The sequence below is a fragment of the Oreochromis niloticus genome, linkage group LG19, assembly GCF_001858045.2.
Source record: "Oreochromis niloticus isolate F11D_XX linkage group LG19, O_niloticus_UMD_NMBU, whole genome shotgun sequence".
NCBI lineage: Eukaryota > Metazoa > Chordata > Actinopteri > Cichliformes > Cichlidae > Oreochromis > Oreochromis niloticus.
The window spans coordinates 24583218-24608247 of record NC_031983.2 but is presented as its reverse complement, the minus strand read 5'-3'; the positions used below and the strand labels follow the sequence as shown (position 1 = coordinate 24608247).

The following is a 25030-nucleotide window of genomic DNA, read 5'->3' as shown; positions in this document are numbered from 1 at the left end:
ATGAGAGCGACAGGCCTCGGCAATGAAAGGCAAGCTGGGTTTTGATATTTATCAAAGACCACTTGTATTGTTGCTGGAGGGGCTGGCAAATGCAAGTGTGCCCCAATTAATCCTGCGCCGTAGTGCTGGATGAGCTCCTCTCGTCTGTCACGCCTCCACAGCCGTATCTTCCTACCTCCGCTGACACTTAAGCTTGCTTAGTCTCTCTAAGCTCTCCCTGACTGTAGTTTCTTTACGTGACTAAATGCTCATGTTGTGCGTCTCTTGCCCTGACAACATGAATAAGATGCGATTAGGTGCAGCATACAGAAATGATCGTGACCATTTTGGAGATGGACATAAAAAAAACAAAACTACTTTGTCTTTTGAAAGCAGTCTGTCATCAGTGATGCTTATGCTGCATTTGATTTAATTAGTATTGATCAATATTGCGAGAGCTGGCAAGCTGTCTCACTGTTGTTCTCAGCTAGTGGTTTGTTTTTTTTTCTAGATAAAACTGCTTTATTTCAGTTTTTTACTTTTCAACACACAAGCCTCCTCTTTCCTCCTCCAAATGTAAACATCTAACCCGCAGGGATTAGAGTTCCAGATATAAGCCTCAGTTTGTAGGTCGAGCGCTGTTGGTTCTCATTCACTGCTATAAAAACTACTGGCTAAATTCTTTCTTTACTGAGCAGTACTTCAGCATGCAATACATCCTCATTCTCAGGTACTCTTGGCCCAACTGATATTGTTGAAATAAAAAAGCACCAGTTCAAGTTCAGCCAATTATTTTCTGCTCAAGTGGAGTGCATGAATTCTGTGTTTTGTCAGAAGGTTCAGCGCTTCAGTGCTCCTACCAACATGAAGTCCAGTCTTGTGCTTGCAGTTGGGCAGTTTCTAATATCATATCAGTGTTCTGGTAAGTGGGATCGGTTTATTGCACACATCTCCCAGCATTAATGAGACTGTCTGGGTCACACTGTTTGCACTTAATGGATTCATAACGCATTAGTAAGTTTACACTTTTCATTTGGGATGGAAGCTTTCACACTCGTGCGTTAAAGAAACTGGCTCTGTTTTTTTTCCTGAGTGATATTAACTGATGGTCCGTTTCTGCTTTAACCTCTGCTTTCTTATTTCTTGCTTCCCTACCTGCCGGTTCAGGTAAAAGCTTCACCTGACAGTGTTGTTTCCATGCTTGGTGAGCAGTGTTGTGGTAGTTTGAGTGATTGATTTGGTTGTAGTGGGGTTACCATGTTTAGTGACTGATGTTGCTATTGCTGCGTTTGTAGGTTTTGTCGTAGGCAGTTGCTGCTCTGATTTTGCTTGTTGGTTCAGTTAAAATGTTTCTGTATTTATTATTGTTGCTGTAGTTCAGTGCTTGGTTTAGTTGCAAGTATTGCCGTGCTTTGTGACATGTCTTGTTATTGCAGCGGCCTTTTGGGGACAGATGTAATTGGTAGTTTAGTTACTGCAGTTGCAGTGATTGGTTTAGCTGGAGATAAATGGACTAACCCCCCCCCCACTCGAAGCATATGGTTGCTCCTCCCTGAGCCTGCTTCTGCCTGAGGTTTCTTCCTTCCTTAAAAAAGGACTTCCTTTCCACTGTTGCCAGGTGCTTGTTCATAGTGATAGTGTGATTGTTGGGGTTTTCTCTGTATTATTGTAGAGTCTTTACCTTACAATATAAAATGCCTTGAGGCGACTGCAACTGTTGTTGTGATTTGACGCTATCCAATTGAATTGAAGTGTGTGTGTGTATATATATATTGCTTTTCTACTTTGAGCACTCAAAGATCTTTATAGAACAGGTGTTGTTCACCCATTCACACACATTTACACACATTCATAAAAGCGCTTTTTTCTATGTATAAGTCCTTCCTATGTAAAATTCACACCAATAAATACATCAGGAGCAACTTCAGCATCTTGCCCAAAGATACTTTGGGATTGCTGGAGCTTCCAGGTATCGAACCACTCACCTTGTTTCTGTATTGCAGCTGTAGCTAACTTCCATTGTAGGGGTTAGTATGTTTTGCTGCGTGTGTTGTCATTGCTGTGGCAGCTTGGGCGCAGATGTAATTGGTAGTTACTGCTTAGTTGCAGGTGTGTGCTGTTTAGCTAACAGGATTGCAGGTGTTGCCTTGATGAATTTTGCTGCAGTGTTGTTGTAGATGTCTTTGTTGCTGTAATTATTATGTTTGCCATCTTTAGATAAGATGCACTTTATTTTTTTAAATAAGACTAAATAAAGAGTCTGTAGCAACAAAAAGTAGAAAAGCTCATTAAGGTTAGTACAGTATGGGGAAAAAACAATCAAGCAAGACTGATTTTACCTTGGCTCATTTAAATAGAAAGTAGAAAAAAGGACATAAAATAAGAGCTCAGTGAATAAAAATCTCATATATAAAAAGAGAGACGAATAAAAAGAGAGTGTGCTGTGAGGTGGTAAAGGTTTCCTGTATCTGTCCTCGTGCCAGTGGAGCTGAAACAGATGTCAGAGAAAGTGTTCTGCTGTGTGTTTAGTTATTGGAGCCGAGGGTGGTCCGGATTATCCCCCCACCTCCACCCTTTTTTTTTTTTTTATTAATTTAAAACCGTAGCTATTCACCATAGTCAATCATTTGGATGACCTCTGCAATGCAGATGTCTTTAGTGCTGTGCTTAGTTGCAGATATAATGGTTTAAATGAATGTCCTTTTTCGAAATCTCTGCTTATAACATTCTCTTACCTGATCAGTAAAACATTCCTCTTATGTGTGTTGTTTTCTGTTTTGCTTTTTCTCCTTGTGTCCGGTTAAAGAATGAAAAAGGGCAGTGTCCAGCAGACGTGGTGCCTGATCCCCTCGACATGCCTCTGGACATGGCTGATGCAGCAGCCATGGCCAAGGAGCTCCGGACTTTGCTGAGACAAGCATTACCCAGACCCAGCTCCCCTCTGCCCCTCACCCTGAAAGCCCAGTCCCTCCCTGCTCTCTCTGATAAGGCCAGGATACAGCTCGCCTCCATGGGAATCCGTCTAGGTGACCGTGTGATTATAGCTGCACAGAAGGTGAGTTGTGGCTCTGAGCACTGATCTTCACTTTTATACAGCAGTACTTTCAGTCTTACTTAAAGCTTTGCTGAGATGTAAAAAAAAACAAACCTATTTCATATCTCAGAATGGTACAATAGAGGGAAGTTTCACAGCCCTCTAATTATGACTCAGTGATTAGCTGAATTCACATAAGTCCACACTTCTCCATTTATAGGGAGAAAGTCTAAAATGAGCTGTCTCTTAGCAGCAGCGAGTCAGTGTATTTAAACAAAGCTCACTAATGCAGGGCTCTGCCTTTGCTTTTTCAGTTTTGTACTGGAATATGATACTAACTTTGGTTTAGCGGCTTCAGTCAGCCTTTTTTCTACTGAAATTGAGCGTCTCTCTGACACTTACTGTAATTTTTTCCCCTTTATTACTTTGTAAATTTGCAGGTCATGTCTTGCCAGTATTTCATATGCTTTCACAAACTGAAGCGAAGTTGTAGCAGAAGTAGTAGCTAGCAAGATTTGGTTGTATCCATCTAAGTTTGCCGGAAAATGAATACCACCAGGAAACAATTTTGAGGCCACTTGCAAGTCCACTTGGGACAGTGGAAATTAAAGCCCTTGATAAGGCCTGACAGTGGGATGCTGTTTAAAACGATACGGTGCCAGTGGAGCCTTTTGTGTGTGCTGCGATTAAATTATCAGCTCCTGCTGGTTGACAGACTGGAAACGCTGGAGTATCGATGATGCCGTGTGCTCTTTTCATCTTAATGTTGCAATAGATTTTTCACCTGCTGTTACATTGAAGTCCAAGCTTTCTGCACATACCACAACGACACTCAAGACACTTTTTATCCTGATGTTTCTAAACACTCTGGAGACACTTTAAGCAGAGATTAAACCGTCTGCATGGTTGTGCATGAATCCTGTATAGCGTGTGAGTTTCCTGTTCCACTGGAAAAGTCTGTGTTGGATGGAGTAGTATGAAGAAACTTTGAATGATATTTTCTTTAGAGTAGGGTTATGTCATCATCTTAAAACCAGGCAAAGCAGAAAGAGGGTATTTGTGTTTGTCAGGCTGATTTTTAAATGAGAGTTTGATGTAACTGTATTCTTGCAGAGATGCTCGTTTTATTTCCTCTTTGCACCTTTTGTTTCACTTGGTTTTACTGCGTGTGGGGAGAGCATGCTGAAGAGTGGAGGAGAGACAGGTGAGCCATTTCATATGGAAACTGACTGAAGGAGTTTGTAAAATTATCGACCTAAAAAAAAAGAGTAAATTTTGAGGAACTAACAGTCACTAATTGTTCATCAAAGCTCTCCTGCTGATAAAGCTTCCATCTTTCTTTTCATGCTGGAGGCGAACAGAGTTATTATCGTTTTATATTTTAAAAGTACTTTTTATCATTTTTGTGTTGTTTTTTTATGTTTTAAATTTAATTTAATTTGTTAGTTTCCAGGATGGGTTTACTACTTTCAATTTAGTTTTTTGAAAATTGTTAGACAGTATATATTTTTTGTTTTGTGTTTTAAATATTTGAGTGGTAGTGTTAGTCCTTTTTAATTATCATAATATGTAGGGTATTTGTTAGTTTAAGAATTTAATACAGCGCCTTTTGAAGGGAGTCATGTGTGGCATTCCAAGTCTGAAACAGGTGCGCCAAAGCCTCATCGAGCAGGTTTTGCTAACAGATGTTATCATATTGACAAAGACTAAAACTGAAAAGAATATTTGCTTTCTATTTTTATTTAATTTTAGTTTTGTGGGTTTACATAATCATTTCAGTTAGTTCTGTATTTTTCCTCCCAAATTATAGTTTGTATTGTTACTTTTTTACCCACATCTAGTTTTAGTTAACCATAATGATGGCTATGAGATTATGGGTAAGGTTGGGAGATTTGCTCCATAGTGCTCCATCATTTATCCACCCCTCATAAGGCACCGTGTGTGGGTGAAAGCTGAACAGCTGACGTGGTATTAAGACATAATACTTGCTGGCTCTCTACTTATTTACCTTTAATATACGATTCTACTATGTGGTCCAGTGTTTTTTTTTTCTCTGTAAGAATTCTCACTTTTCTCTCCTCTCTCTACCTGTCAGTCCCACCCACAGCAGAGTATTTCATGACAAAATAACCTGGTAGAAAAAGGAGTTAAGGAGACAGTAACTGAGTGTCTCTGCAAATGCACAGTTACATTAAGCCTTAGCTTAAAAAAATCAGTCCAGCAGTCAGAAATATGCTCGTATTTTATGATGGGTTGCTGTAGCCTCTCCACACACGCATTCATTTTAGAGGAGCACAGAAGTCAGGGCGTGAACCTGTGTGCCTACCCAGGCACATCTGTGTTGCTCATATTGTTATATGTGGTTTTGCACCATGTAATTATAATGAGGCAGATTCAATTTATTATGGATCTCATAATAATCATATTAATTTAAAGCACAACTGGGGAAATTACATTTTTAAAAATTGCCTTGACTGGCGTGCTGTCGCCGCTCATTTTGAAATAAACATCTGTTGGCAGAACCCAATTGGATGGTGCTGCTTAAATGGATTCACATTAACACAATACTACCACCACCACCCCAGTTAGTAATAGTATTGGTTATTGGAGATTTATATGCCAATCAGAGAATAGAACAGATTGGCCAGCCCAAGGTTATTAATATCTGTTATTAATATCTGTGTACCAAAGAGATAATAACCTCCTGTCAGTAATAAATGCACATATAGAATCGGTGTTGCATTTACTAAGCTACACCTCCATCAATCCAACAGTCCAGGTCTTTATATCATGGATCCTGCATCACATTAGTGCCATGCACCGGTGCCGTAGTCCATTATAACCAAAGTTAGAAGCTTTGGTTACATTTTCAACCAAGACAAAATAATTTCCAGTTGCTAAGCAACACCATTTGGGAATCCATCAAGCACTCTCGGTTATGGCCATCAGATCACTCTGGCACATCATCAACATTTATCTGAGCATGTTCATCTACGGTGTCTGGTATCAGTATTAGAAGTTTTACAAATGCATGCGCTCATGTTCTTTGTCTGCGGGTCATTCTTTTCTATTCGCGGACTCTCACCCAGTCCATGTTCACAGGCGGCAGTGTGAGCTAAACAGTACTGGCTGTTTCTTTGTAGCAGTGAGAATGTCTAATGAGTTCAACTGTAAACATAGCAGTGCTGTAATTAAAAGCATTTATACAAAATCTGTTGACTAGTCACAGTGTAATTATACTTAGCATTTAAAAAAAATGCCCTGTCCTCTTTAGTTATTTTTTTTTTGGTCATAATTCTAACACATACAGTGTAACTATAACAGAGCTATACACAGCACACTGCATTAAGATAGAAAAGTATGGATGTCGAAGTGTGGCTGTGAGGAATGACAGATATAGTATGTGGGAAGGCATTAATTGGCAACAAATTGTCAAAGTACAGAAAAGAAAAGAAAAAAACATCGTCCTCATGGTGGATATAAAGAATATGTGGTAATGTCTAAAGAAAGAGGGGAAAAAGTGCATCAAACCACCAGTTTAGGTGATTAATAATGGCAAAGCTGTAACAGTATGACGTATAACATCACTGTATGATAAGTAGAAATAAATATACTGATGCAATTAATTCTTAACCAATTAAGTAAGGCAGTATGGCAAAGATGCATGTACAGATTTTGGTCCTAAGGGGGAAGGCAAGAGAGTAATGGCAAAAAAGCTCTGTATTGGTTGCCATTAGCTCTGCAGTGTTACTCATTACCCTAATCAGTAACCTTGGTGCAGTTTTGTAAAATAGGATTCATGGTACTGTGTTGGTTTCAGTTCTCATAGCCTGACAGTGATGATGCTGTGCATAGGTGAATGTTGATTGGTTAAAAAGATGGCTTGGCTTGACCAGGTAATGCTGAAATAAAGACATATGAAACATCAAAGACCAAAAAAAGCACTGATGGTTGAAAAGAACAGTTACAGCAGTTTCAATTTGCTACAAAGAAGTAGTTTTTTCTCTTTTTGTGTGTACGTGTTTTCATACTTTGGCTCGGTCACGAGAACAAAGTACTAAAAAAATCCACATTTCTTTTAACATTGTACAGTCTACCAGTGACAGCATGTGAATACGTGTGCACAGCACCTACAGACTACCAATGCAGTACCATGCTGGGACCTTAAGCCATGTGCAATCCTTTTGAAATGAATCACACTTTTATAAGAAGGGGTATTTAGCCCCATAGGTTAAATACAATTCATTTTTCTAATTGAGTTCGTTGCACTGTTCAGCTCTGACAATTTGCTACATAGTGCCTCTGCTCTAAAATTAAATGAGGACCCCAGAAATCTTTCTCTTTGTGCTTTGTGTTTTAATTTGAAATCATCAGGCTGACAGCATGGGCCCAGTCCACCCTATGTGACCTAACAAAGCAGGTGAAAGACACTGAGTGCAGTGCCACGGGCACAAAATTACCTTACTTTATGGCAGTCATAGGTAATTCAACATCACTAATACTTAACAGCTTTTCCATTTTTCTTCCCCGAAGACAATTTTTTTTGACAGTTATGGGGTCTGCTCTGTACTTCTGGAACTGCATCCATTTCTCACACAGTAGAATATTTACTAAGTTTCTTTGTCCTCATGCTGAAAGAGTGTCGCGTGAAGACGACCAGAGTAATGAAAAATGGCAAACAATGATATTTCTAATAGAAGGAATTAAATTGAGCTTTGTTAAATGTAATATCCTTTTTACTGCACTAAATCTCAGGAGATCTGTTTCGCACACCATCCGTGTAAGCCATGACATTATAGCTGACGTGAGTTGCACAATTTGTAAGTTAAAACTCTTCAATTACCTCTCGCTATTACCTATTGCTCCTTTCAGTATTACCTCTCTGCAGACACCTAGCATCCAGCATGATTGAAAGTAATGAAATTTAAACAGCTTTTCTTTTTTTTTCTTTTTTTTTTTTGCAATGACACCTTTACCCTTGTACAAATAATCTTAGACTTCATGAGTAAAGTCAGTTTTATTTATATACCCCTATACTGAATAAATGTGCCCAGTCTGTAAGGGACACGATACCCTTTATGCCTAGACTTTGAAGACGTGCCCCCTTCTCATAACCCTTCATCATTGAAGAGGGAGTAATGAATGTGCTCAGACCTCAAACTCACTGAAAAACAAATTTGGTATTTAAAGTGGTGCTGTGGAACTTTTTTTTTTTTTTAAATAAATGATGTAGGCCCCATTACATCAAAAAGATTTGTAGTCATTCTTTAAATAACTCCACTTTTATGAAAGATATCTTAAAAATTGACTCTTATTTGATTAGGGAGCACCTTTTCCACTCTAAGGGCTCATGAGTTAAAATTGTGCAATTTTATTAAAACCAAGGCCACGGGAGAGATCATGCTGAAAGAGTCGGTGTTACTGAAGTCTTAATACTTTTATGGAAGTCTGAATTTGTGAAAATAACCTGCAAACAGCCACTAGGGGAGTTTTTCTTGACTCAAAGACATCTGAATTTCTTGCGTTTGTCTATGCAAGTAAACCCAAGCTTTAAGGTTTCTGACATTTACCATTTAAATGGTTGCAGATGAATCAAAGTCAGTGACTGTGGGAAGACGGTCAGCTGTTAACATAAGTGATGTGGCTGGCTTTAGTGCTCAGTGGTATTGGTGGTGAGTTGCTTATCATTAGTTTTACTGTAAAACAAATGCAAAGCACTGCACAGCAGCTTATTGTGAATATGTTAAAGAACGCTGTGCAGTGGAGAAACATTAGAACAATGAGCTCCAGCTCTTCAAACTCAGGTCTCATATTTGCAAACTCTACCATATGGGATTATACAATGTGCTTCAAAATGCATAATTTCATTTCAGTTTACTGTTGATTTTCTGTCATGACCAGCTTCTCTGTGAACACCAGATTTATGGATCTTGGGTCTATGATAATGCAGTGGATCTGGCAGTATACTTAATCACCTGTGGAAGCTTACTGTTTTAGGACTCAGAAGTAAAAGCATTTGATTAATCGCCTCTTCTGATATTCTTAATGTGTGCACACTGATGTACACAGCTAGCCACCCTCTATTGCCCCTGTTCTTCTTGTCAAAGGCTCCTGCCACTGTAGTGTGTGTGTTGTGTGCTTTTCTCTAAGGCCGTACCAGGAAATACTTTGTGCCAAGTTGTGTGGTTTGCTAATCAAAAATCTTATCTTTAACCCAGTGCTCAGTGCTGGTTCCAGTTCTTTTAGTGAATGGTGTGTTTTCCATATTTTCTGTTTGACCTCCTGTGGTACATACATCTATTCACACAGGTTGGAACTCTGCGGTTCTGCGGCAGCACCGAGTTCTCCGGTGGCCTGTGGGCCGGAGTGGAACTGGACAAACCAGAAGGGAAGAACGATGGCTCGGTAGCAGGTGTTCAGTATTTCACCTGTCGAAACAAACATGGTAGGTCACGCCTCGGTGCTTGGAAGCAAAAACAATGACAGACACGACTGCTCCCTTATTTAGATTATAAACTTACCAACTGTGTAGGCTCTAAAAGTGTAGCTTTTATGTTTTGAGCCCATATTAAATGGTGTAATGGTACAAAGCAAACTTGAATGATCAAACAAGACTTTTTTTATGTGTTCTCCTGCATTCAGACATGAGCAGCAACACACTGACTGCAGTTCACATAATAACATAATCGTTTCCTGGACCTTTTAAATTGTCTGGTTAGTTTTTCAGTGGTGTCTGATCTAACCATAGGAAATAATATTTGACCTTTTGGCCAAATGTCAGTAAATTCATTCTGTTTTCAGCACATAAATTGTGTCTTGGCACAGAAAATCTCTGTCATGCTGCCCTTTTATGTATTTAGATTATCCTCATTCTGTGCATCGTCAGTGATGATATTCTTACTTGGTTATGCTTAGAGCCTTTTCTACTTTTATAGGAATTTTTGCTCCACTGTCCAAGATAAGCAAACCTTTGGAAAGACATAAAACCAGCACTACAAAGAAGTCCACACCCGTGCGTCCCCCTCGTCGCATCGACCTGTCCCGGATTACTTCCAAGATTAACACAGGTGAGAAACAAGCGATAAAAGTGTTACTGCTAAATTCAGATAATCAGTGTTGGGTCTGCAGTGCGCTTGATCTTGTTTATACAACCTTCTAATTTGTAGATAGAAGTCACAGCAGTTGAATGACATGTCTGTTGAGCGAGCTTTGGTTTGTTTGTATGTCGTTCTATGGTTCTATGGTTTTGTTCATATGACTGAAGTTGTGCTCAGGTCCTGACGGACCCCCTTAAACACTGCAACAAAGACAGTGATGGTAGCGTTGTTTTTGAAATTAAGTCTTACCTCAGGATTTCTGCCATAAAATACTCTAATAAAAAAGGCTTAAATTGATCAAAACCTGAACTACAAAGATGGGGAGTCTGACTAGCTGGGTGAGCCCTGGGGCAGGGATGTGTGTGCACGTTTATTAGAGCAGGTGAAAAAGATTTTACAAGAGCAGGCATTTACTCATGCCACAGGTACTAATGTACAGTCCCCTGGATACTTTATTTCATATTAAAAAAAAATCAAAAGAACAGCACTAACTTCATAGAAAACAAATATTTTCAAGTAACAGCATTAGTCATTTACACAGTTCCAAATACAGTTTTACTGAAGCCCCTGAAATGTCGGAGCCCTCTTACTTTAGGGGGTTTAGGACAATTGAAACTGACTTCATTGCTACTCCATTCTTTCACTAAATGAAGTGCATAATGTGTGATTTTGGTGGTCATAATCTCCCTCTGTTATATGACTAAAATCATAAACATTTAAAAGTAAAATATGTTTGCAAATGGGAGTTTAATTTTTCAAAACGTAGAGGCAATAACATTCACCAGCAGTATAATATTGCTGCTGCATTGACGCTAAGCATTTATTTATTGGCAGATTTTGATGTATTAAAGACTGAAGGCAAAAACTAAATTGAATTCAATAAAGGTAAAAGACTGAGAGTAGTCAAAAAAAACTGCAATCAAGTCCAATAGCTCACAGTGAAGTTTGGTTATTATAGTATAGTTTCAGATGGTGGTGCCCTTTGTTGTGGGACCAGATGATTGTTGGTTCGTAGATGAGCCCCTGGTTTAAATGATCCCAAAATCGAAGAAGTGGCGTTTCTGTAAAGAGAAAAAACAGGTGAGCTTTAATGTTAGTTGTATTCATGGATTGATTAGTCAGTTAAATGTATTTGAACATTATAGTTCTCATCACTTAAGAAAAGTCAGAGCAGAGTAGTAATAAAGAGGCACTGCCAAGCTGTCATAGTTGCCTCCATTAATATTGTCTTGCAATCCAAATGTTTATTGGCTTTGCTTCTGTTTAGTCAAATATTTACTTGTTGTTTTGTAGATTTTGTAGTGACACATTCATTCATCATCCAAAATTGATGCCCCCACTGACGTGAAGACCTTTTAGCCTACTGTGGGAGAAATAACTCACCCCACAGTGTTCAGATGATGCCATCAGCTGCAGATATGACTTCAGCCTCTCTTTTGTGCTAAAAAATAGTCCTTCTCAACGTTCCTACCCGGTATGAGCCATGCCACTACATGGATGGATTTATTGCATCTGTGCTTTCATAGTAATCTTATTAATCTTATTCTGAATACTTTGAAAAGTGGATTGTGAACCAGTGCCAAAGGATAAGGCAAAAATTGCTGACTGCTGACACAACTTGGTGCTCTCAGTCTTCGGATGGTTCCTCACTGTTGGCATTTGCAGTCCAGGCACTACGCCATTGTAGAAGCCGTGTCTTGGTATGGTTTTTGGGTTTTGCTACTCACGCAGCTTATAGCTGTATTATTGTGGGTGGTGTAATACTCAGAGGTTTTGAAGGCCACTTGAACTGGATGTGATTGGAATTGCAGACCTGAGAGGCCTTTAGAATTCGGTGATTGATAGTCCAATTAAGCAGGATTTAATAACTATGGCATAGACAGGCTGGATAGGCTGGCAGCCATTCATCACAAAGTGCATGTGAGTGTTTTGTGTACCATGCAAGGCATGTGAGGCCATGTGTGTCTACAGCTTCATACAGCCCAGAGAACTAGACTAATTTATGACCACACACTTAGTTTTCAGGGCTTTGTCGAGCCACCTGTATTACTGTCCCATTGGATCTGCAGTGCAGGCTGCTGGCTCGTGTTTATCTATAGATTGAGCGGGTCTTTGTGGAACTGCCTTGTCTCGCTAACCTGGGGAGACAGACACGGCAGAATGCCAGGCTGGCCCCTCTTGGAGTGTGTCAACTGTAACTCAGGCCTCAAAGGGTGGTGAGAACATAGACAACTGCACAAAGCCACCTCCGCTTAATTCATAAAGCCTCAGTCTGTGCTGCAGTCTGCCACTTGAAGTGAATGCCACTATGTGGATGTGGAAGGGATAGATAGCTCTATCTACCAGGAGGTCCCTGCAAGCTAAAGGTCAAGTGACAAGAAATGTTTGGTATTCTGAGTTGGAATGTAGTCTCTTCTCTGCAGTTCAGAGGAAAGACACAAACTCTGTCTCTGAAGGGAGCATTTCCCAGCTCCCCCTAAATGTTAACTGAAATGGCAATCAATAAATACCAGGTTGATTTGAGATTTTTCTAATGACTTTTCAAAGAGCAATGTAAAATTTAAACACGGGCGTCCTGTTGGTGACTAGAAAGAAAAATGAGATCGTTTTATGTACCTGTTGAATCCTCATTAGAAATTAAGTGTTTATGCACAGATGTTGATTGATATTGTCTATTATAAAACAGAGTCCCTCAGATTTATTTATAGTAGGGTTTCAGTGGTGTACTGTTTGTTTCACAATATGCTATGTATGAAAGTTGACAGTTGACCATGTCTTTACAGCTGCATCTCCTTTTCGTCTTGTTTGCCTGTCACAGTCACCACATGCACTTCTAATGTGGATTAAATGCTATTTATGATACTGTCAAAGGTTTGAACTAAAATTATTTTTAAAATGTCTTGTTAATGTTGGTAATATCCATACAGTCAGTTTTTTGTTTTAAAAGCCGGGGATCAGACTGTCAAGCCCCTGCCTTCGATTACGCCGTCATCCACAATACACTGGATCCCTACTGTATGGCTCCTTATGCTCACAGGGGGGTCGTCCCAAGTGGCTCATTTGAGCTGGGTTTGGCTGGGCCCAGTGGGGAAGGCCTGACCACCAGCCGGTCACCAACAAGCGCACACCCCTGGTCTGACTCCCTGCTGGAGCTGGGGTGTCTTTCCCCTGCCCAAAGTATCTAGGTGCCTTTTTTTCTCCTGCATGCATCTTTATTCCTTCTGGAATCCCTAGACGAGGTTTTTCAGGTGTATCCAACTGGAAAGAGACCCCTGGACACACACAAGGACACACTAGAGGGATCATGTCTCTCAGCTGACTTAGGAATGTGTTTGTATTCCCCTATCAGAGCTGAGGGTCTGGATGGGGAGGTCTGGAAATCTCTCCCTAAGCTGCCACTGTGACCCAGGCCTTGATAAGCAATAGAAAATGGATATGTGGATGGAGAGTAGTGTATTCATTATGATGATATTTTCCCAGATTGATATCACACCATAAAAATAACAAAGTGTTGAATAAACAGTAGATATATTTAAAGTCAGCAAACAATATAAGAGGCTTAAAATTACAGTTTGTTGCTATAAAGTTGTTAAAACACAATTACATGTACTTCTGCAGGAAATGCTGTTCTTCTGTTGTGTTGAATCTAAGTCCAGGATTCCTTTTGAAGTTCTTTGGTATTCACTGTCATTTAGGCCTTTGTGTGCACACAAGTGCTTGTCTCAGCATGTTTGTCTGTTTTTTGTTTTAAAATAATTTGATTGTGTTTTGCAGTAAATGAAAAGTCAGCTTCAGTATTCATGTATCATTTATACTCTGCAATATCATGCTGTCCTGTATTTGCATTTCTTCACTCCCCTCCTCGTGCCTTATCTTTTCAGTGTAGCATTTTTGGCTCTGCCTTTAACGCAGCGCTGCACTGTGTGTCTTCATAGCCTCCTCATTTAAAATTCTCCTCATTTGAAATTCTCTTTATTTCCTCTAATTTGTTAGACTTCATAAACTGCCCTTCTAAGGCTCAAATCAACAAAACCAAATCTTGGTCAACTGAAATCTTACCTTCTCTTCAACCACTTGTTTTACCATCGGTGAGGGTGGGTGATGAAAAGTTCACACTTGACTTTTTGGCCATTTGTTTTAACAAAGTGCAGTCACTCTAGCAACCAGCAAACTAATTGACAGCTGGTGTCAGTTTGTTTGGAGCGGACTCAGAGTACAAGTTCAGTTCATTTAAACACTAATTAAGGTAGTTTTGGCAAGTTCACAGTTTCAACATCGCTGCTTTTTTTTTTTCTCTCCCTTTTTCGACGGGTAGATTGTTCGCCCTGCTGCCAGAAGTAATGTGGGCTATTGATGCACCACTTTTCTCCACATGGAAGCAACACTGGCAGCCGAGAATGAGAATTTGGTTGGATAAGAGCATATCAACCGGTCGATCTTGAGACTACAGCCCCGTGTGTTTTGCACAGGGTTTGCACAAATTGGCCTGACATTTGTCCATTTGGAGGGCTGCTTTACATGCAAAGAGCTCCACCTGTGTTGACAAAGTTCCACCTATGTTGTTTTCAGTATAAGTGCTTTTTTTTGGCAATCAGGTTGCTGAGGCACGTCCCTAAACGGATACAGTGTGACACCAGTGCAGATTATTCAGTCAGATTGATGGGTTCCTTAGTTCAGCCAATTTAACCTGTCAGACTAGACAATCTTACTACAATTTCCAGCTGTCAATATGGCTTTTATTTACCAACCTTGCTATCTGATGAATAATGCTCTTGTGTCTCTTTTGTGTGTGTGTGGGTTGAAAGGTTTGTCTCCTTCTGTTAAAAACACACCTGATAATCAAAAAAGTCCATCTGGTCCTCATCAAGACACAGAGGGCGACACCTCAATCATAAAGACAGGTACTGGAGTTATAGCTGAGCTGGCTTTAATGCACTTCCTATCTGAGAATGTAGTGTGGGAATGTATTTGAGCTTTAGCAGAAGCTGGGGGAATTGTTCAAATCCCGCTTCCTCACCTGTGTCTGATAAGTAGTACACCTTAATACTTGAATCCAGCATCCTAATTCATCTGTGTAAGTGTCTCTTTAAACAAACTGCCCCTTGTGAATTAAAGCGATGCTTTTAATAAACAATTGTGTCTAATGCATAAGCAGGTGCTGCATAAATTCCTCCATACAGTGTCCTCTGTGCATGAAGCATGCACACAGAAGTGGCAGAAACAGCAGCTGTCTTTTATTTTTGTTTTGTTTTTCTCTTTTTTAAATCAGTGCTGAGACAAACTACCCACGGCTTACAATTGAAAACAACTTTTGGGAAAGGCTGACAAGTTTCTCTCACATTTCGTTCCATGTTTCAATTACTTTGTAGCTGAATCTTCCCTTCTTAAAGCAGTCTGGCACTGATTTAATCAATTAGCTTCCAAGAGTCGGGCACTTAATGAACTAATGGCCTGTGAAGGTCTGCGAAAGTTAAAAGCTTAATGAGGTCCTGCGTCCAAATAGCTTCTTAAGAGCGAAATCGGGCATCCTCGGCTTCCATGTCATTCCCCAGTGTTGGGCGGGGATTAGCATGTTGCCCTTTAGTTGGAGCTTGGTAATGGTACATGCAGCTGCAAAAGACTGAGCTCATTTGATGTGTGCTACCTTAGATTGATGTGACACAGCTGCTTAGTTTTTAGGCAAAAAAAAAAAAATAATAAAGTGGTAATTGCCAAGATCCTGCTAGGCACTGTCACACTTGGAAGAATAAAATGGAAAATGAATAATAGACTGAGCTTCATTATCTCAGTGGCATTAGAGTTACTGATATAGGTCCAAATGGAGGGATGGTGGATTCATTATTAAGAAGAGAGGCACGCATTTGGTGCCGTGTGATTTTTAGATAAAGTGGATAACAATGTAGACAGCTAATGTCCCAGCTAAGCCTAGATGCAACAGTTGATAAGCCATTTTGATATATGAGTAGCGTGTGCGTGGCAGTATGGCTGTCTTGGTGTGAATTAATTATTAATGTGAGCTATTGAGTTTCCTTTGGCCATTTCATTTGATTTTTTTTAGGGGTTCCTTCTCTTATTTTCTTGCTTCTGCATTGCACCCACAGGCGTCCTCTCCCGCTCTCTCTCCTCTTCGTCGTCTTCCCTGGACTCTCGACAGGGACCGGGCGCTCGACCCCGTCCGCTGCCCAGGCAACGGCTTCCTGCCAGGCAACGAAGGGAGCGTGTTTCCCCGAGTCCCAGAACAACACCTTCACCAGCCCTCCGCTCTTCTGCTGGCACCACAGCAGTTAATACCGCAGGTCTAATTATCTCATAGTACTGTATTTCATGATTTCCCATCATTAAGCAGAATCAGCAGCGTGAAATTGAGAGAAATGATGATCAAAGCTAACAAATGGTTTTCCTCTCCCTCGCAGGTTTTCGAAGCCGAACCCCCTCAGGTAGCAGCTCCCTGTGTGATGGCTCTGAGGTGCGCCTCGGGGAGAGGGTGCTGGTAGTCGGTCAGAGAACTGGTGTGGTCCAGTTCTACGGAAAAACCAACTTTGCTCCAGGTCAAACACATTTTCTCAAACACATGTGCTCTACATAAAAGATGGGTTTAGTTTGTATGAAATCAGCTGTAAAAACACAGCTGTTTTGTGAGATCACAGTTCAGCAAAATTATTAAAGGTAGATATCATTTAATACAACATTCATTGTTCATCTTCTAAATTATAAACCTGTTTGTGTCATAATAAATGATAAAGCAGAGCATGATTTACACTGTGGCTTATTTGTACGTGACAAGTCGCTGAGCATACAGTGTCCTTAGTTTCTCAGTCCAACCCATCCCTGGATGGAGGCGTCAAAGCAGGACTAACCAGTGGATGATGTTATGATGAGTCTATTATTCAGCGTTTGATGCTGGCATTTATCACATCAGCTGCAAAGCACGTTAATCACATTCTGATATTATTAAGAAAAATGTCTTTCTCAGCTTATTAACTCATCAGCTTTATTCAGAAGTTGTAAGATATAAATTAGTGTGAACTTTCCAGCGTAAATGATCAATGTTCTCAATCAATGTTCCTGTGGTGTGAAATACTTTGGCTGTGTCAAAGGTGGCTGGCATGGCTAGGGTACGTGCAAAATGTTGTGTGGTGACACTGCCATGACGCGTTAGCTAAAACCATGCCCTGTTTTATAGAAGCCAAGTCTGCCTTTTTAGGTGGCGCGGTTGAGATGCTCACTTTGTGCATTTAAATGTAATGTCAAGGGGTTTTTTTTTTTTCTACAAGCGTCTTTATTTGACACGGGTCAAAGGCGAAACATCACTGCAGTGACTCCAAAGGATGCCTTATTGAAAATAAAAACTAATTAGAAAATGCAAAACTACAATAACTCAGGGTATTGGATAGAGATAGGACAGTTCATAAAAGTCTCATTTTTGAGGAATTTCCTTAAAAAAGTACTGTGGCAGTGGTATTGTGCTTTATGTTGTGCAGCTTTTCTTTTTTGTTCAGGCGACAACAGTAAACATTTCTACACTGGAATCCATGTATATGAATGAATAATAGCATACTGAGGAAAACTTGTGCTTGGCTCTTTAAACAAAATAATGGAATTAAGTAGAAAAAAACTTTTTGGGTACATGACACCTTGAATTTGGAAAGAACTCTAACAAAGAAATCTTAAAAGCCTTAAATATTAATGATCCTTTTAATAAACCATGCCTGTCCTTACTTTGCTGTTTTCAGGGCAGTCATAAAGAATTAAAGTTACCACAGTTTTCTTTTGTTTAATGTGCCTGTCCTGCATAGAAGTGATATTCTGGTATTTTTAGTGAGTAGTTTGGGTTACACTCATTGAAACGCAACCAAAGAAAGGACAAGAGTTAGCTGTAAACCTAACATGATGGATAAAAGACCACCTGTTCAAAAATTAAAACCAGAGTTTTGGGGTTTCACAGTGAAATAACATGAATAAATGAACCCAATCAAGAAGGAGCAGTTTTGTCTTGAATTGCTGAACTTTGGGGAACTTTTGAGAACTCATTCTCTGCAGATGACTCACACGGACAAAGATAAAGTGAAGCTCTGTTATGCTCTTGTCTTTCACCTTGGATGAACTCCGCTGCATTCTCATTCCCAAGTTATTGCTGAGGGAATCCTTGAGTTCAACTGAAGATACTTGTCGAAAAAAAATTAGATTTGAAGAAGCTGTTGCTGAGCAAAAAGCCATTGAAACCCAAACAGAAAACAGCTCACAGTATTCATTAATATTTAGGTAGTAGTTCTGCCCCAGCACTAGTCATGTATGAATAAATAGTAATGTATCTCACAGCACCGAGGATCACGTTTGAAGGGATTTCAGTCTTAAGTTTCCTTTGATACTCTTAAATCAGTGTTAGCGATGCTCTGTTATCTCACTGCACTGAGCGCTGCGCTTCCATACTAAAAGCAAGAGCAGCTGCTCCTGCTGGAAACTTCACAGCAGATTCACTTATTTTTAGCATTCTGGTTATACCTTCATCTGGCACTTGCGAGGTGTCTTAAAGCCCTCGTAAAGAGAAAGGAGAAACATTGTCTGAACTTTCTGGCTCACATTGAGGAGTTGCATCATTTTACAGGACAGTGATTGAACGTTTAAGAGCTAAAAAGTTATTTATTTAGGAGCTGCCTGAGATGGAAGTGAAATATCGCCTCTGCCGAATGTCCTAATTTAGGGCAAACTCTCCTATTTAGAGTTTTCCAATATATCGTAAGCATGAACTGACATGTGAATGTCTCTGTGAAGTAAATCCCCCTCCAACACTCTCTAGTTTATTTACTGTGGATGCATTAACCATGTCAGTGGTTCCCAATTGGTGTACCGTGAGCTAGGTGTAGTGATTTTGTGTCAGTTAAATATTATTATCATTATAGCTATTAAAATGAAATAACGAAATCTTATTTTATCACATTTGTACATGTCAGATATCCCCATTAAGAGCGAGGAAGATGGATTTGTGTGGAGATAAAATCACATAAAACCAGGAGGAATTACTGTAAAGCTCCCTGTTTTATGGCGTCAGCTGAGCCAAGAATGCCACTGGCCAGTAGACTGATGTTGGGATGAGTTAAATAATGTTAATAAGCAAATTAAAGAAACATTTGGAAACCAAATATCCTTCTTGGAGAAACTTTGGCTACTGTAAAGCACTGTATTTGAACCACAGGAAGCAAGAACATTTGATTTTTAGGAAAGCATCTGTAACAGGAGCCGAGTAACCAACTCCAGCAGGAGCAGGCTCAGGGGCACCCAGAGAGAGAACCTTACATCGGGGGACAGGGATGATAGCAGCGCACCATAACATTAGAGCAGTTGTTGGGATCTTTTTCAATCATTCAGTCATTTTTTAAAAAGTGGTTTGGTGTGGCCAGTGGAACGCAGTCTAAAATGATGTTTTTATTTGTAAGGTGCTTTGCTCATTTATTAATATGCCTGTTGACGGTGTTGATTTCCGGTCTCTCTGTGCAGGACTCTGGTTGGGCATCGAACTGGACAAGCCGAGCGGTAAAAATGATGGGTCAGTGGGAGGAGTGAGATACTTCACCTGTCCACCAAAACATGGAGTCTTTGCTCCTCCGTCTCGCGTTCAGAGGTGAGTCCGGAATCTTTAAGGTAGCTTTTCTTCTTAAGATTAACGGTCCCTTTTTGGTTTTTGCCAGTGGTCATGCACAGGACTAAAAACAGATTTGTCAAAGAAGAATGTTTTCTAAATGATTAAAAACTTGAGAGCGGATTTGATGGTGTGAATTTGACAATAGGCCCCAGAAACCCAGAGGTTGCATTTCATTGCTTTCATCAATACATTTGATGGCACTAATGAGCTCCTTTGACAGTATCATTTGTGTAAGTACTGACATATTTGATTTTGCCCTCTGTGCAGCTAACAGGGCTTCTCTGAACTGGTGATTAACTCGAGTCTGAGTCGTCAAACGCGAAGCCCAAGGCCCTCTCCCTGCATGACTTCTCTGTTTAATGTTTCACCTAGTAATGAGCCAGATGCCATCATCGCTGCTTTTAAATATTGATTATGGATAATGGATATGTAAAGGTGGTTATATTTACCCACCAGTTTGTTAAATGTACAAATGAGACATCGCTTTAAAATGCTGCATTTATTTAAATGTGAGGCAGGTTTTATTAGTGATGCCTTCTGACGCTAAATTCATATTTTACAGCTGAGTGGAACAAACGCAGATCATGAGTTATTTCTAAGTCATATTTAAGAATGCTGCTAAAGTGAAAATGGCCATATTGTCTGAATGTAGTTGTGGTTTAGTACACTGCTTGTGTGATACTGTCGGATAAGCAGCGTGACATGTTTAATCTTCACTTCAAAGTCAGTTGTTTTGTGACTGCATGGTTTTATCCTAATGTTTGATGAGCTTTTGGAGTTGTTTGTTCTCGTACACTTTGTTCCATAACTTATGGAACAAAGTGTGGGATTGCTGTTCAAATGATCTCACCCATCAGCTATCTCTCTGCACTGTGGGGATGGGAAAGAAAAGTTTTTATGTTTTAACTTTAAATATTTGGCAGAGACAGAGAGCGTAAAAGATAAAACTCAGTTTTACAGATGGGAGTCAAAACTGCTGTAAACTGTCTTAATTTAGATTCTCAGCTTATCTTTATTTATAAAAATTACTTTTTACAAATAACTTTTACACACAGAAAACAGGATAAAGGTCAATTATGAAAAAAAATGGTTGATGTTGAAATTATGAATATTTATTAGGCATGTATTGAGTGAGTTTGGGCTTCAAGGAGGGAGCGGCAAAGACTGCAGAATCTATCACTGTGTTGATATTTCCTATGATGTGATAATGAATGGCTTTTTGGCAGCAAGGCCACTATAACTCCAACTGAGTTGGTTTTTTCTCTCTTTTTTCATATGAAAGTAAGTCTGCTGTATCTAAAAATATTGATTCCATGGTTACTTTTTGTTTTACGAGGATCATAAACCACAGTCTCATTGGTTGAAGTCCTCTGCTTTTTGTTGCTGAGCTGTCTTTTAATACTGTATTATAATCTCCTCCCAGACCTGGATTAGGGTATCAGTGAACTCCTGGACAGTCTGTTATACTATTTATTGATACATGATGTTCCAGAGATTCTTATTGGGATTCAGGACTAGGGAATGTGAGGGCTGGTCAGTGGCTTGAGTCCCTTTATATTCCAGAAACTGCCGACAAGCTCTGAGGATTTCATCGTTAACAGCAGTCGGGGAGCTGTTGGCTAATGTGGAAGTCAATGTGACCATTGATGCCTCCCCAGACCATCACTGACCCAGTGTCAAATGATGATCTTACCATGCAGTCTCTTTCATGTGTGTGAAACATGTGCACAGTGTGAAGCTGCTCTCATCTATGAAAAGAGCAGGGTATTAGTGGTGGATCTGCCAGTTGTGCAGTCTCATAAATGCTATTTGGGCTGCATGGCGTGGGGCACAGTTCCCACTTAAGGATATTGGTTCCTCATGCCATGCTCATGGAGTCTGAGTGTGACAGTTTGGTCAGAAAACATGCAGGAGTCGACTGCAGGAGGTCAACTTCTAGGGCTTCCTCTGTTCCTCTTCACACTGAAACTGTGCAGTGAGACACAGCAAACTGCCTGGAGCTGGACTATCTGTGCAACCTGAATGAGCTGCAGGTACTGTCTCACACCTGTAGTAACAAGGACACTAAGAAAAATCAATCAGGAAAGATGAGAAGAGGACAATGGTCTGTAGTCACCACCTGCACAGCCATTCCTTTTTGGGCTATTGTCCTGTTGTTGTCTCTGCAGTCGCTTCTGTTTGCACCAAAGCAGGTGAAATTGATTCATTATGGGTTACGCTAACTGGACAGACTGATTTCCCTGAAGTACAACTGACTTTGTGTTGTATTGTGATGATCAAGTGTTCCCTTAGTTTGTTTTGAGCAGTGATATATCTGGATCAACACATGCTCTAAAGGAAAGGAGTGCCCTGAGTTTATAATACGAGACAAAATGAGAGCATCCTTGTAAAAACAGAATATCGCACAATAATTGTTTCCTGAATCATCTTGGGAATCGTTAGGGGAAAAAGTTTAATTATCCCCTCCTCCCTCCTCAGAGTGTAAGTGTGTGTAAGGGAAAAATGTAAAGCCTTTTGTGGAGCTGCTGTTGTTAAAAGGCAGCATATAAGTACAGTGGAGTGCAGAACAAAGGCAAATTCCACTGGAGGCCTAATTATTATACACAAGATATGCTGCCTGGCATACATACGCACAAGCCACTGAGTTATTCACTGCATGCATTGTTTTGTGTTTACTTCTTTTTTTTTGCAAATTGATTAAAAGCTGTTGACCTTTTTATCGGATGGCTCATTAATAGCACAGTGTGTCAAGTGTATTATGTGTGTCATAACTTGATAAAAGCCATTACACCATAAAAAGCAGCTGGCATTGAAAATACTAAACATATTTATTGTAAAGGAGCGGTGATTTACCGGAACTCATGGACTGGTGATTAAATTAACACGTTTAACCTTTCTTTCTGGGAGTAAATGCCACTTATGCTTCATCTCTATGTAGATCTACCATTCAGAATTTGTTGCTTTTTTTTTCTTTTTTTGCTTATTTCTTCCATTTAAAAGCTGTTTTTTTTTTTTCAGGGGGGATTTCAGCTGCTGTTTTTTTTTTCCTTGTCATCCTTCATTCATTTTCTTTTCCTTTACTTTTTTCCCCCCTAATTAACTCCGGGGTACAAAGTGTGCTCAGCTGAGCACATGTTTTCCTGCTGTCAAATCAAGAATATCACTTTGTCTCCATCCAGGAAGTTGCTTCTCCTCCTCCTTTCTTTTTCCTGTCAGCAGCTATCACAATCTATTAGGAAGAAAATCCCCCCCCGTCCCCCTCCTCACTCCCATTTTCCTGTTTTGCTCATGTGCCGTTTGGCACACTAATGTTTAATAGCTTCCAAAATTTGAATGCCTTTATAAATGTTATTATGAATGTTATTATATAGTTGCTTAAGACAATCTTAATGAGCAAGGTAGTGTATCAGGCCAGGCAGCCAAAGCCTGTTTTCTTTCCCCATTCAAGTTGTTTTCACAGAGATGGCCATTAAAAGCACGCCCAGTAAACCTAATATGTGCTTACATATGAATATTTCCAGTTAGATCCTGATTTTTTTTTTTTTTAATTTGATGTAATTTATACACTGTTACAGTCGTGTATGCCCACAATAAATATTGCCAAGTTTCAAATAATGAGGTCAGCATGTACAAGTAAACCCTAATTAGCCAAGTGTCTTGGATCTGTCTGATGGCAACAAGAGCGAATATGCTTTTATACTAATTTCAGACACAAAAAGCTCCACCAGTCCTTCAAGAAACAATTTTTACCACTTTTCTCTGTGTGGTTATATTGAAATCAGTATCTAAATGAATGTGGAGGAAGCCTGATCATTTTTCTTTGGCCACAGGGATATAAAAAACACATTTATGGAATCACCACTCAAATCTGATTTAAAAACAGTTCAGAAGTTTGGTGACTTTCTCCCAAAAAAAGGTTAAAAAACCATTTTCCCACCTGTAAGTTATACTTCTTCTACACACAAACAGTGTCAGCCAAGTGAGTTTTACACTTGCCTATAGATTTACAAGGAGCAGCAGTAGAAGTACAACATATGGACAGGTGTTTAAAGTGAAGCACCTAGCCATACAGTCTGCCTTTCTAAACATTTGTGAAAGAAAAGTTCGTCCTAAAGAGCTCGCTGAATTTGAGCAACAATTCCGTTTGTGAAATTTCTTCCCTACTAGGTGTTCCAAAAAAATAGTAACACTGCAAAATGAAAGTGTTAAGGAAGCACAACAACTGAGCCCTGAAGTGTTGGACAACATAAAATTACAGAGTTGGGTTGCAGAGTGTCGAGGTGCATATTAGCTGCAGAGCTCCAAACATCCTCTGGCATTAACATCAGCACCAAAGCTGGGATGTGGGAGCTTCATGCCATGGCTTTCCATGTAGCTGTAATGTATCAGTACTCAGTACTTTTGTCCACGCAGCGTATAAATGCTTGCCACCACATAGCTGAAACTCTACCATCTGTGTCAGTGCAAGAACATGGTCGCTAATTTGTTTCTGTTTCCGGATCTAGATTGTCTCTTTGTGTGCTTTAGTGTTTCTGAATGATCACATCATTTAGTTTTCTGTCACTGGCTCCACCCGCCTGCTGTTTTTCTGTTTATGAGGGACAGAAAGTGGGCTTTAAAAGGATAGTGCCCTCAAAGGGAGAAGAGCTAAAACGGCATGTTTTAGACGGTGAATGAGCTCTGGGGGAAGGGGGCTACATCAAGCATCACTGCAAGATAAATAAGGAATGTTTTAAACTGTGAATCACGCAATGCTACTCTAGTAGGGTCCAAGAATAAAATTAAGGAGCTGGAAACGAGCAAATTGGGGCCCATTTAATGAAAATTGTTTTTATAAACTCCAAAGGTTGTGTCATTCTGGGAAAAATCAGTTTCCTGCTTCTTTTTGCAGAATCCATGGATCTGTTGATTGCCTTTCAGAGCTCACTTCCTCGCGCCTCAGTCATCCTCTAAGTGGTAAGAATTCTGCCTTCATTACAACCTTTGAACTACGCGAAATGTGACTTTGCATTTATTATTCTGTGTGTTTGTGTTGAAGCAATTGACTCCTGTTTTTGCCGTGCAGGGACAATTCGTCGCAGTTTCAGCACATCATCGGCCATCGCCACTCCGAAGGAGACGAACAGAAGAAGCCCCGTTACCAGGTGTGTCTGTCTTTCATGCATATTCCTCGCATTATTCCCTCCCCAAGCTTTCCAGCTTTATCCTAATCCCCTGCAGTAATGACTGAATCAATACTGATAAGAAGTAGTGGTATTAGTCAGCAAAAGGTTCTTTTAA

General features: G+C 39.9%; 1 protein-coding gene across 4 annotated transcripts in view; it reads left to right on the top strand.

The window, feature by feature from the left end:
• The window catches only part of LOC100710314 (CAP-Gly domain-containing linker protein 4), a 44978-nt gene that overhangs the window by 17743 nt on the left and 2205 nt on the right, over positions 1-25030 (top strand). For 3 of the 4 annotated variants that reach the window (XM_013271523.3, XM_013271524.3, XM_013271521.3), the window contains exons 7-15: positions 2786-3034; positions 9323-9458; positions 9949-10080; positions 14916-15011; positions 16212-16406; positions 16524-16658; positions 19606-19729; positions 24642-24706; positions 24816-24894. In XM_013271523.3, coding sequence (XP_013126977.1) covers positions 2786-3034; positions 9323-9458; positions 9949-10080; positions 14916-15011; positions 16212-16406; positions 16524-16658; positions 19606-19729; positions 24642-24706; positions 24816-24894 — 1211 coding nt within the window. The remainder of the gene's footprint in view (positions 1-2785; positions 3035-9322; positions 9459-9948; positions 10081-14915; positions 15012-16211; positions 16407-16523; positions 16659-19605; positions 19730-24641; positions 24707-24815; positions 24895-25030) is intronic. The other variant, XM_013271525.3, reaches the window with a different exon arrangement.